At 42.6% G+C, this 13,237-nt stretch overlaps 1 protein-coding gene across 7 annotated transcripts in view; it reads right to left on the reverse strand.

The window, feature by feature from the left end:
- The window catches only part of DEPDC5 (DEP domain containing 5, GATOR1 subcomplex subunit), a 169,392-nt gene that overhangs the window by 89,965 nt on the left and 66,190 nt on the right, over nt 1-13,237 (reverse strand). For all 7 annotated transcript variants that reach the window (XR_012244323.1, XM_073629252.1, XM_073629251.1 and 4 more), the window contains exon 21: nt 10,718-10,932. Coding sequence is in view for 6 of the 7 variants with exons in the window: in XM_073629252.1 (XP_073485353.1) it covers nt 10,718-10,932 (215 nt within the window). In the remaining variant the exon portion in view is untranslated. The remainder of the gene's footprint in view (nt 1-10,717; nt 10,933-13,237) is intronic.

Here is a 13,237-nt window from a genome sequence, read left to right on the forward strand (position 1 = left end):
TACTTAGAGTACATCCTAGGTTCAAAACAACAAAGGGTGTTTTTGCCCAAGGAAAAAGTACAAAAAAATTCCACAAGCAATGAAGATGTTACAGAACAACCGACCATGCACAATAAGATGGGCAATGTCCGCTTTGACTACTAACCTCAAAAATCCCGTCCGGTACAATGTGCGGGATTACATTTTCGACCACTACAAATATTTATATTTAAAGCGGAGTTCCACCCTAAAGTGGAACTTCCGCTCATCGGATTCCTCCCCCCCTCCGGTGCCACAATTAGCACCTTTCAGGGGGGAGGGGGGTGCAGATATCTGTCTAATACAGGTATCTGCAGCCACTTCCGGGCTTAGACAACAGTAGAATATCCGCAGATGCCCGCCCCCGACCCCCCCCGTTGTGTTCTGGGAAACACACAGTTCCCAGCACACAATGGGGACCAGTGCAGAGGCGCAGCGCGGCTCGTGCATGCGCAGTAGGGAACCGGGCAGTGAAGCCGCATCACTTCACTTCCCGATTCCGTGACCAAGGATGGCGGCAGGGGCAGCCGAGAGCCGAGCGATTGATCGGCTTCGGCTGCCGACATCGCTGGACCCTGGGACAGGTAAGTGTCCGTTTATTAAAAGTCAGCAGCTGCAGTATTTTAGCTGCTGGCTTTTAATCATTTTTTTTTTTAAGATGCAGCTCCTCTTTAACTCACTAGACACACAGGTACATATACCAACACAATTGAAAAGGTCTTTATGGTGGTGGAGAAGAGCAGAGAATTTAACCAAGGGATGGATGTGCACCCTACCAGTCTCCTGAATAGTGACTACAGATGCAAGCCACGTAGGTTGGGTAGCCCATCTATGCCCACGGATAACACAAGGGGTGTGGAAAAAGAAGGAGATGAAGAGATCATCAAATTGGAAGGAATTAAAGGCAGTTCTTCAGGCACTCAGATACTTCCAGGAACAACTGAAGGATCACCACTTACAGATCAGGTCCAACAACTCTTCCGTAGTTGGCTACGTAAACAAAACAAGGGGGAACAGGGAGCGGAACCTTGTGGTCCCTGGCAGAGAAAATACTAATCCCTGTCAGCAGTACACCCAAAAAGGAGAACTAAACTAAGTGGTCGACCATCTCAACAGAAAGAAATTAATAGAAAGTGACTGGAGTTTAAATCAAGAGATGTTCAAAATAATTACACAAAAATAGTGACCTATTTACCTCAAAAGAAAGCGTGAAAGCTCGAGCCTTCTTTTCTCTAAAAGAGGATGGAGCGCTTGGGGTGGATGCCCTGGCACAGAAATGGAGGTTCACCAAGTGTTACGCCTCCCCCCCCCGCCAGTACTTGTACAAGCGGTGCTAAGAAAGTTCAGAAAAGAGAATACCTTGATGATTCTTATTGCACCACACTGGCCCAGATGACCATGGTTCTCTATTCTGAAAGAACTTGCTGCAGAACCCCCATGGTTACTACCAATCCAAGACGATCTCCTCTTTCAGGGCCCAGTGTGTTGTCCCTGAGTAGAAAGGTGGAACCTCGCTGCTTGGTTTCTGAGGAGCAGTTGTTGAAAGCTAAGGGTTTCTCAAACCGCCTGAACAATACACTTCCGAATAGTAGAAAATTAGAGACTCCCACCATATTCTAAAAAAGTATGGACACGGTTCAACAACGGGTGTACAGAGAACTCCTGTGAGGCACAGAGTTCAGTGGCGGTCCTAGAATATCTACAGTGCGGCGCAGACAAGGGCTTAAGCCTCAGCACATTAAAAAGCCAAGTATCGGCAAGCTCTGTTTATCAGGAAAAGAAACTAGCTTCCAATCCATGAATAGTTAGATTTTAAGGCCCCGAGCAGACAAAGACCAGTACAGAGACCACCTTTTCCCAAATGGGACCTGTCTTTGGTGCTACAAACCCTAACAGGAGACCCATTTGAACCACAAGAAACTTGTTCAATTAAATCGCTGACACTTAAAGCGTTTTTTTTTTTGGTGGAGGTCACGACCGCCAGGAGAGTTTGAAATAGAAATAGAAGCCTGATCAATCAATCAGACCTCCTTATTTTCAGGTTTTCCTGGATCGTATAGTTTTTAAAATGGATCCGGCCTTTTTGCCCAAAGTTGCCTCAAAATTCCATAGAGGCCAAGATATTATTTTACCTTTCTTTTGTACAAATCCTTCTGGAGAACAGGAGGTTAAGTTCCATATGTTAGATGTAAGGAGGTGCATCTTACATTATTTAAAGGAAACCATGCCTTTTAGGAAGTCAGATTCGACACATTCGACAAGGTCAATGGCAACGTCACAGGCAGAGAGGCCTGGAGCAACGCCAGAGCAGATCTGCAAAGCGGAAACATGGTCCAGTTTCAATACCTTTGTCGAACACTACAGAGTGGATCTTTTGTCGACAAAGGATCAAACCTTTGGACGCAAGGTCTTACAAGCTGTAGCCCCGCCCTAGGAGTAAGTGCTCGTTTATCCTCTCAGGTGGCTGTCCTGGAAGACGATTAAGGGAAAAACGAAGTTACTTACTGGTAACGTTCTTTCCTGGAGTCTTTCAGGACAGCACCGGTACCCACCTGAGTGTGTAAATTACTTGAGATTTCCTGAAACAGTAACTGTGATATTTTGTCGACTATGTGTATCACATGTCCTTGTGTCTCCACAGCAGACTGGAGTTACTCTAAGAAAATTAAAGGAGCCAGCAGGGGAGAAGGAAATTTAAAGATGGCTGGCGCAGGGTTTCCTGCAGAGGGGAGGAGCCAAGGTCTCTCAGGTGGCTGTCCTGAAAGACTCCAGGAAAGAACGTTACCAGTAAGTAACTTTGTTTTTTCTGCCTAGTGTCTTACTCCTGTAGGAGGCGAAATAACCCTATGGTTCTGAATATGGAGCGCTGTGTCCGCCAATGAATGAAAGAGAAATACTTTTTCCTCTCACTGTAGTAATAAAACTCTTAAAAAAAAAAAAAAAAAAACAAAGATGTGCAGCGCGCAAAAAAATATGTAAACCAAAAAAATATATAATATATATATATATATATATATATATATATATTGTATAGTACACACTCTTTAAACAAAGACGATAAAAGGTGCTAATAAATTATAAATCTACTAAGAGAAAAAAAAAAACACTGGTATGCAAAATCCAATGTACATAGATCTACATTAGTGGTATGCAGTGCCAGGGCAAAGTCATCTAGAGCTCGAGGCGAACATGCCAAATTGTGACCCCCCCCAAGATGTATGAGCATTATGTGTCACAGCGAACCCCCCCCAAAAAAAAAATGGAGCACTAAATCAGTATGGTCACCCCCTAAGCACCCAGCTCAAATCACTCTCTCCCTATATGTTCTAATAGGGGAATGGCGCTGTTCACAGATAATGGAAAAATCAAAAAACGCAAAAACACAACCCACCAGAAAATGGGAATGTGAAAATGTGAATAAAAAATGTGAAAAATTCATGTACAATAAATGTGCAGTGTGCACCAAAGTCCACAGCAAACTATGTGAGAGAATCTGACTAAAATCCTGGAAGTTAATCCATTACGTATATTACATGAAGTGTGAATATGCAAGTCACTACCATAAGTGAAAAGATGCAAAATCATACATGGTACAAGATGGATAAAGATGACATAAAAAGTAATATCAGCATTTAAAAAACCCACTCACGTGCCCAATACCATAGACAATACATAAAAAATACATGTAAATGGGCCAAATAAACATCTGTGATATTACTGATATAAATAGTAAAAAATGTTGATTAAAAAAGTGTAATTTGAGGTGAATTAATCAAAAAAATTAGAGTAATAGATATGTGCAATCAAACAAGTATTTAATAAGTTGGTGTATGTGATACAATCAAAATCGTCCAATGTAAATTGTCCAGTGAAGGTATATCAGACAGGTATGTAATCCCCAGCGAATTTCAATGTTAGTGTATCCGTGTTTGGCAGGCCCCCTCTTGTGCCCTCACTCACCAGAAAGCCCAACCCCTGCAGGGGTGAAGGGCATGAATAAATCCTGTGGCCGGAATCCTGGAGACCCAGAATCCCCCTCTCAGGTTCAGCGATCCCCTTCCAACTAGATCCACGTTGTTCTTTACATAAGTATCCACCGGAACAAATCCATATGTATGGAGAAACAAGGAATCCTCATAGTGTAAGTCTGTGTCCTGTCCAGGAACTGTGTCCTGAAATTCGCTGGGGATTACATACCTGTCTGATATACCTTCACTGGACAATTTACATTGGACGATTTTGATTGTATCATATACACCAACTTATTTAATACTTGTTTGATTGCACATATCTATTACTCTCATTTTTTGATTAATTCACCTCAAATTACACTTTTTTTATCAACATTTTTTACTATTTATATCAGTAAGATCACAGATGTTTATTTGGCCCATTTACATGTATTTTTTATGTATTGTCTATGGTATTGGGCACGCGAGTGGGTTTTTTAAATGCTGATATTACTTTTTATGTCATCTTTATCCATCTTGTACCATGTATGATTTTGCATCTTTTCACTTATGGTAGTGACTTGCATATTCACACTTCATGTAATATACGTAATGGATTAACTTACAGGATTTTAGTCAGATTCTCTCACATAGTTTGCTGTGGACTTTGGTGCACACTGCACATTTATTGTACATTAATTTTTCACATTTTTTATTCACATTTTCACATTCCCATTTTCTGGTGGGTTGTGTCTTTGCGTTTTTTGATTTTTCCATTATCTGTGAACAGCGCCATTCCCCTATTAGAACATTTTTGTTATGTGGATTTCACTTCGGTGTTTCCATTTTGCTTGGGGGGCTGCAGTTCCTTGCTAATACTGATCCTAAGCGCGGAATATTTGATTTTTATCTTTTACTCTCTCCCTATATGCCCCCAACACCCCCCCTCCCCCCAAGAAAAAGAATCTTCTCCCTCAGAGCACAAATCCTCTACCCCTCAAATTTCCCCTCCAAGCACAAATCCCCCCCCAATCCCCAATCCGAGCACAAATACCCCCAATCATCCCTAGTAGCACAAATCCTCACCCAAAAAATATTTCACTCCCTCTTCCATATTACTGTTATAGCACAAACCCACCAAATCCCCCCCCCCACCCCCCAGCACAAATCATTTTCCCCCATCCCCCCCCCCCCCCGAGAATGAATAACCTTCTCCAAAAGAACACCGCTGTAAACTCTGTATTTTTATTATCTGTTCACCTGGACAAAAACCTACTAAAGTGGTTGTAAAGCCTACATTTTTCTTCTAAAATAACAAACATGTTATACTTATTTGCTCTGTGCAATGACATTGCACAGAGTGGCCCTGAACGTCCTTTTCTGGAACCCCCTGCTGTAATCTAGGCTCATTCCCCTCTTTATGCACGACCATCAGGAGCCACCTCCTGTGAGGGTGCACCCAAGGGATCACTCCTGAGCAGGGATGTGTGCATCCATAGTCACACATAGGGCAAGGTAGCCCCATTCTTCACTCCCTCCTTACAGGATTTGATTGACAGCAGCAGGAGCCAATGGCTCTCACCCAGTTTTGTGAAGAGAGAAAAAGAGCAGCGCTGCTGTACTTGGGCACAGCGCTGGATTGAGACAGGACTCAGGTAAGTATGTGGGAAAGTGAGAGGTGGCAATACAAATACTAACGAAGATGATGCATTAACCTGAAACATGTCCTGCTTTTGGAACCACTTTAACTATAGGAGGTCTAAATAAGCCCCATTTGGAATTCCGTCTTAACCTTCAGGTTAGGTCTCGGCTTGTAGGATTTAATCGACTCAGCAGATTTTCATCCGATCCGCAGTATTTCCCTTTGCAAATTTGTGCAGTAAAGAAATCTAGTGCAAAGTGAATTTTATTAGTAATAAACATCATATACAGTGGGGCAAAAAAGTATTTAGTCAGCCACCAATTGTGCAAGTTCTACCACTTAAAAAAATGAGAGGCCTGTAATTGCCATCATAGGTATACCTCAACTATGAGAGACAAAATGTGGAAACAAATCCAGACAATCACATGGTCTGATCTTTGAAAGAATTTATTTGCAAATTATGGTGGAAAATAAGTATTTGGTCACCTACAAACAAGCAAGATTTCTGGCTCTCACAGACCTGTATCTTCTTCTTTAAGAGGCTCCTCTGTCCTCCACTCATTACCTGTATTAATGGCACCTGTTTAAACTTGTTATCAGTATCAGGCTGGGTTCACACTGGTCCGACAAACGCTCCGACATTGGGAGCTCATGTCGCATGACGTGTGAAATTTAATGTTTCCCTATGGGAGCCGTCCTAACTGGTCCGACACAAGTCGTTCCCACTTTAGAAATGCTCCCTGTACTACTTTGGTCCGACTTTGATCCTACCTCAGCCTATTGACTATCATTGAAGTCGGATCAAAGTCGGATTGCCGTCTTGCATGATCCGACTTCGGCAAGCGACTTGTGCTCAGATGTTCTTGAGGGGGAACTCCGCGCCAAATTTTAAATAAAAAACCGGCATGGGTTCCCCCTCCAAGAGCATACCAGGCCCTTGGGTCTGGTATGGACCTTGAGGGGAACCCCATACGCCGATAAAAACGGCGTGGGGGTCCCCCCCAATCCATACCAGACCCTTATCCGAGCACGCAGCCCGGCCGGACAGGAATGGGGGTGGGGACGAGCGAGCGCCCCCCCCCCCCTCCTGAACCGTACCAGGCCGCATGCCCTCAACATGGGGGGTTGGTGCCTTGGGGGAGGGGGCGCGCTGCGGCCCCCCACCCCAAAGCACCTTGTCCCCATGTTGATGAGGACAAGGGCCTCTTCCCGACAACCCTGGCCGTTGGTTGTCGGGGTCTGCGGGCGGAGGGCTTATCGGAATCCAGGAGCCCCCTTTAATAAGGGGGCCCCCAGATCCCGGCCCCCCACCCTATGTGAATGAGTATGGGGTACATGGTACCCCTACCCATTCACTAGGGAAGTGTCAATAAAAAAAAAACCACAGTACACAGGTTTCAAAATTAATTTATTGGGCAGCTCCGGTATCTTCTTCCGACTTCTCCCGGTGTTCCGCCTCTTCTCCGGGGCCCCGCCGCTATCTTCTTCCAGCTCTATTGCCAGCGAGGGGCCCGGTCTGCTGCCGCTGTCTTCTCGCCGCTGTCTCGCCGCTTCTTCTCTTCATCTCTTCTTCCGATGTTGACACGACGCTCTCCCCGGCTGGAATGCTCTCTGTGCGCTCTGCTCTGACTTATATAGGCGGTGACCCCGCCCCCTTATGCCGTCACAGTCTCTGGGCATGCTGGGACTGTGACGGCATAAGGGGGCGTGGTCATCGGGTGATGACCACGCCCCCTAAAACGTCACAGTCCCAGCATGCCCAGAGACTGTGACGGCATAAGGGGGCGGGGTCACCGCCTATATAAGTCAGAGCATGGGGGTGGCAACGTCATGCTTTGGGGCTGTTTCTCTGCAAAGGAAACAGGACGACTGATCCGTGTACATGAAAGAATAATAGGGGCCATGTATCGTGAGATTTTGAGTGCAAACCTCCTCCCATCAGTAAGGGCATTGAAGATGAAACGTGGCTGGGTCTTTCAGCATTACAATGATCCCAAACACACCGCCCGGGCAACGAAGGAGTGGCTTCGTAAAACGTATTTCAAGATCCTGGAGTGGCCTAGCCAGTCTCCAGATCTCAACCCCATGGAAAACCTTTGGAGGGAGTTGAAAGTCAATGTTGCCCAGCGACAGCCCCAAAACATCACTGCTCTAGAGGAGATCCGCATGGAGGAATGGGCCAACATACCAGCAACAGTGTGTGACAACCTTGTGAAGACTTACAGAAAACGTTTGACCTCTGTCATTGCCAACAAATGATATATAACAAAATATTGAGATGAACTTTTGATATTGACCAAATACTTTTTTTTCCACCATAATTTGCAAATAAATTCTTTCAAAATTCTTTCCAAGTTTTGTCTCTCATAGTTGAGGTATACCTATGATGACAATTACAGGCCTCTCTCATCTTTTTAAGTGGGAGAACTTGCACAATTGATGGCTGACTAAATACTTTTTTGCCCCACTGTATACTCATGCAGAACAGATAAATCTCCAGTGCTCAACAGAATGGCAATCAATATAATCAGTATTACAGGTAAAGCTGACACCTCTGTTTTTCTAACTCACAGCAGTCAGTATGGAACAACCAACCCTGTGTAACATGATGAAACCCCTTCTCAGGTGAAGTCCCATTCTGGGGATGTAATGCGTCAGGTGGGGGTTATCATGTGACGTCATCACATACACAGGGTCATTCCATGGGGAATAGCTCATCATACCTGAAATGTTCTAATGCCCCAGGTATTTTTTCTTTTATCACCTACTGTGGGCTTGTCCCATGATCCAGGGCTATTGAAAGCAGATATTGAAATTTCTGCATGATAAAAACGGGATCTCAATGGTCTTCATACCCCAAACAATGTTTGTTTTCACAAGGTCTTTTCCCTTAGCTCGCCATTGGCAAATTTTTACATGAAACTCTGTTTGTAGCTAGGTAACTGATAGCACATACTTGGATACAAACTCTCCCTCCAACAATTAATACTTGGATATTAGAAGTAATTGACACCCTCCCCTTCAAGAAACAAATTTATGATCATATGGCTCGTTGCCCTAAATACAAAAAAAAAAAAAAAAATGGGGCCACTAATTACAACATCCTGACACATGTACATGATTTATTTCTTTCTCACAGTATATTCTAGGGGAATGCTCCCTTTGCTTAACTCCACTGTCTAGTGGTACTGTCCTTTCGTGGATGCAGTTACTGTATTATGGAACAGCCTTGTCTGAACATTCAATCATTCAGACCTGTGAAACTGTGATGATGCTGTTAATTGACTAGATATGTTCTAGGTTCTTCTATTTGTTCTATGTTACATGTTTGTTGGTTTTCCAAGATCACTGCTCAGTGGTGATTTGTAAGTCACAAGTTGTTTTGTTTTTTTCTTTTCTTGCTTTGAACTTTAAATAAACTACCAACATTTTTGATGTTTGGCTGTTTCTTGCTTATTTCCTGCTCTACTGAGGTTTAGACCTATCACGGTCAGGGTTCAGGCTCAGACACCAGAAGCTATAGCAGTAGAGAGGCTCCCAGAAGAAATGGTATACAAGCAGGTCACCCCAGCAAATGAGGCAGGCTCACCCAAGGTGCAGAGCCTAATAACAAACCAGTTATCACTAGAGTTGCTGATGGCAGAGATGGGTTTTGCTACGTGTTAGTACCAGGTCACAGTCCTTATGATCACCCCACCAGGAAGTAAGCAAGTCAAGGCCCAGTAGCAGATATAGCAGGTAGGGATCAAGCAGAAGCATAGTCCGTAATCAAGCCAAAGGTCGGGAACAAGTGGTTGCAAGTTGGGATCAAGCAGAATCATAGTCTAGGAACAAGACAAAAGGCTGATAACAAGTGGATGCAGGTTGGGATCGCGCGGACGCGTAGTCAAGGAACAAGCCAAAATGTTGTAAATGAGCGCTAGTGAAGATACGGATGGCAGCAGGAGGGACAAGAGCGAGATATTGGCTAGGGAAAGCACAATAATATGGCAAACAGGAAGTGCAAAGGCATGGCTTAAATAGGAAGTCCAAGGGTTCAAGGTTTAAGAGAAACAATACATAAGGCAAGGTTGTCTAAGGAATCAGACAGGAGACTGTGGAGCATTTAAGTTGGCTCAGCAAGAAGATCTGGGTCCTGACAAGACCCTACTGTCATGGATTGCCTTGCCATGCTATTAATAATAACAACTTTGGTACATGTGAAAGTTTTTGGACAAGAGAAGTGATCTTAAAAGAATATAAAAATACTTGTTTGCGTAATATTCCTATTTGTAGCAGGAGGAGTAAGCAGAAACAGGATTCTGAACCACTGCAGAAAGATCTTATGGCTGAAAAATCGGGTAAAAGAAGTCCACAGAAGCCAACCAAAGTCTACCTGTAACTGCACTTTTAAACAGGCCTTACAACAATATGAAATCTAAGACTATTTTCCATTAGTTACATGATTTTTTTAACCGTTAATCTGTGGTATTCCAAGGTATTAGTTTTCACAATAAGATGTCCAACTGTCAATTTAAAAACAATTTATTTTAACATACAATGTTCGGTGTATTGCTGGATATAAACATGTGGAGAAACGTACCCATTGTTTGCAAGCAACTAAACCATCAGAAAATCACTATAGCATTTGAAAGGCAATACTAGCCTACTTTTACATCATAAATAGAGAACAAAGCAAAAAGTCTTTATTTACCTCAATTGCAGCTGTATTGTTTTTCTTTACATTTATAATCTTCACATAGGGCAGTTCAGCATAGAAGAGAACCTACAGAATACTGCTTAACAAGTCTATAGGGGTTGATTTAGTGAAGGCAAAGTGCAAGTGCTATTGCACTTGCTTTCCACAGAGCTTAGTGAATGTGGTAAAGCTTCACTTTGTAAAGAATACAAAATTCACGTTCTCTAAGCTCTGGGAAAAATGAGTGCAACTGTACTTGCAAAGTGCAGCATCTATTTGCCTTTAGTAAATCAACCCCTAAGTTGGTATCCCTATTCTAAGATGATTATTAACCTTCTGCAATTTAAGTAAAAAGAAAAAAAGTCTCCTAACCTCAAAAAGAGTTCTTTTTACAGTTTTGTTTTTTCAGCAAATATTATAACTATTTACCTCTGTTACTGGTGTATCCCAAAGAACTACTGGCTTCATACTGATGGAGGTGTGGCCGTGGAATGAGAAGGATGTTTGAGATTTTGCCCAGGGAACTCTCATCTGATGCCTGGCTCCGTCCCTCCTCAGTTGGGAAGGGGCGACTTTGCTGGGAGGGGCTACAAGACGTATCGTAAGAACAGGAACTTTTCCGCGTCTGGGTTTCCCTCACTGGCCTGTGTAAAAGAAAGATTTTAATGAGACATAAAATAAACTATGCAAAAGCTAAACATATACCACCCATGAGGCTTGTTTACTACAAACAAATTAAAAACTGATACCATCACTACTAACTATAAGCAAATAATTTGCAATAAAATATTCCTTCAAGGGAGTATACAATGGGTTATCTGATTTGATAAATTCAACCACTGGAACTGTCACTTCTTGAAGAACTGTGGCTCTACTATGCGAAGCTACCAAGTCACTTAAAGTGGAACTAAGCTGTACCTGAGCATCACAAACTGAAAATCCTAATTCATTTTTTAATATGCAAAGCAAATTCGCCCATCCATCCATGTCTCCATGCTTTACTTTGTTGATAAATCACTGTGAAATACATCTCCCTAGCATTTCTAGCTGCAGCCATCCTGAGTTAGGGCAGATGATTTACTTCCTAGAATCCATCTGCCCTTAACTCAGGCATGAAGGTAGGAAGGCATGCTTAGCTGAGAAAGTCCCTCCTCCCAATGAAAGAAAAAAAATGCTCATGAAGACTTCTGGGATGTATGATATCATTTTGGCCTAGGTCAGAAACCAGGAAGCAACTAAAAAAAATATTTAAAACAAGTAAATAGAATATACGTTCCTACTGATTTACTAAGGCTAGAAGCATAAGGATTAAAAAAAGTTAATGCTGATTGAGAGGGTTTCGTTCTGCTTAAACTCCTGGGACAATAAGTCCAGCAACCCTATGAATATAATTTCTTCCACTACACTCCATATTCTTGTTCTCTTGGTCAAAGCTCATACAGCAAATATGCTCATGCTGTTTTAGAAGTCTTACTTGTATATACATAGCATAGGAGATTTTTGCTTAACATGCATTTCGGTTGTGGTTACGGTTTAGTAATGCTGCACAAAAATCGTGCTTTCTCGCTCAACTTGTCTCACTGTATGTCTATAAAACTCTACTGAAACTAATTAAAGACAATATACGTTCTTTGTGGCAAACTGACTGCTGTTCAGATTAGATACCAACTACATTTCCTGATATATAGATAAGTACTAAAGGAAGAATTCACAAGGCCACTATAATATCATGTTTTAACATATTATTATACTTTCAAAGTGGATTTTGCACATTTTAAATATATATATCTTTTTGGAGCTCTTATTTTTGTACCTGGAAACTCCCCACCATGTTAGCCAACGCGTCCATGCACACTATGGCTTTTTCAGGAGTTTACAGAGAGCAAAAAAAATCCCAAGAAATTCTTTAAGTATGTAAACAGTAAAAAAGGGAGGACAGACCATATTGGCCCCATAAAGAATGAGGAAGGACATCTGGTTACAAAGGATGGGGAGATGGTGAAGGTATTGAATTTATTCTTCTCCTCGGTCTTCACGAGGGAATCGGGGGGCTTCAGTAACCAAATCTGCAGTGTTTATCCTCATGACACAACACAGGAAGCACCTCCATGGTTAACAGAGGACAGAATTAAAATTAGACTTGAGAAACTTAACATTAAGAAATCACCGGGACCAGATGGCTTGCATCCGAGGGTACTTAGGGAACTCAGTCAAGTGATTGCCAGACCATTGTTCCTAATTTTTACGGACAGTCTACTGACTGGAATGGTACCAGCTGATTGGAAAAAAGCCAACATAGCACCAATATTTAAAAATGGCCCAAAATACATCCCTGGGAATTACAGACCAGTTAGCCTAACATCAATAGTATGTAAACTCTTGGAGGGGATGATAAGGGACTATATACAAGATTTTAGTAATGAGAACGGTATCATTAGCAGTAATCAGCATGGATTCATGAAGAATCGTTCTTGCCAAACAAATCTACTAACCTTCTATGGGGAGGTGAGTTGCCATCTAGATAAAGGAAGGCCCATAGACATGGTGTACCTGGATTTTGCAAAAGCATTTGACACAGTTCCCCATAAATGTTTACTGTACAAATTAAGGTCCGTTGGCATGGACCATAGGGTGAGTACATGGATTGAAAACTGGCTACAAGGGCGAGTTCAGAGGGTGGTGATAAATTGGGAGTACTCGGAATGGTCAGGGGTGGGTAGTGGTGTCCCCCAGGGTTCTGTGCTGGGACCAATCCTATTTAATTTGTTCATAAACGACCTGGAGGATGGGATAAACAGTTCAATCTCTGTATTTGCAGACGATACGAAGCTAAGCAGGGCAATAACTTCTCCGTAGGATGTGGAAACCTTGCAAGAAGATCTGAACAAATTAAATGGGGTGGGTAACTACATGGCAAATGAGGTTCAATGTAGAAAAATGTAAAATAAT

Source organism: Aquarana catesbeiana, linkage group LG01 (genome assembly GCF_042186555.1).
Source record: "Aquarana catesbeiana isolate 2022-GZ linkage group LG01, ASM4218655v1, whole genome shotgun sequence".
Lineage (NCBI taxonomy): Eukaryota > Metazoa > Chordata > Amphibia > Anura > Ranidae > Aquarana > Aquarana catesbeiana.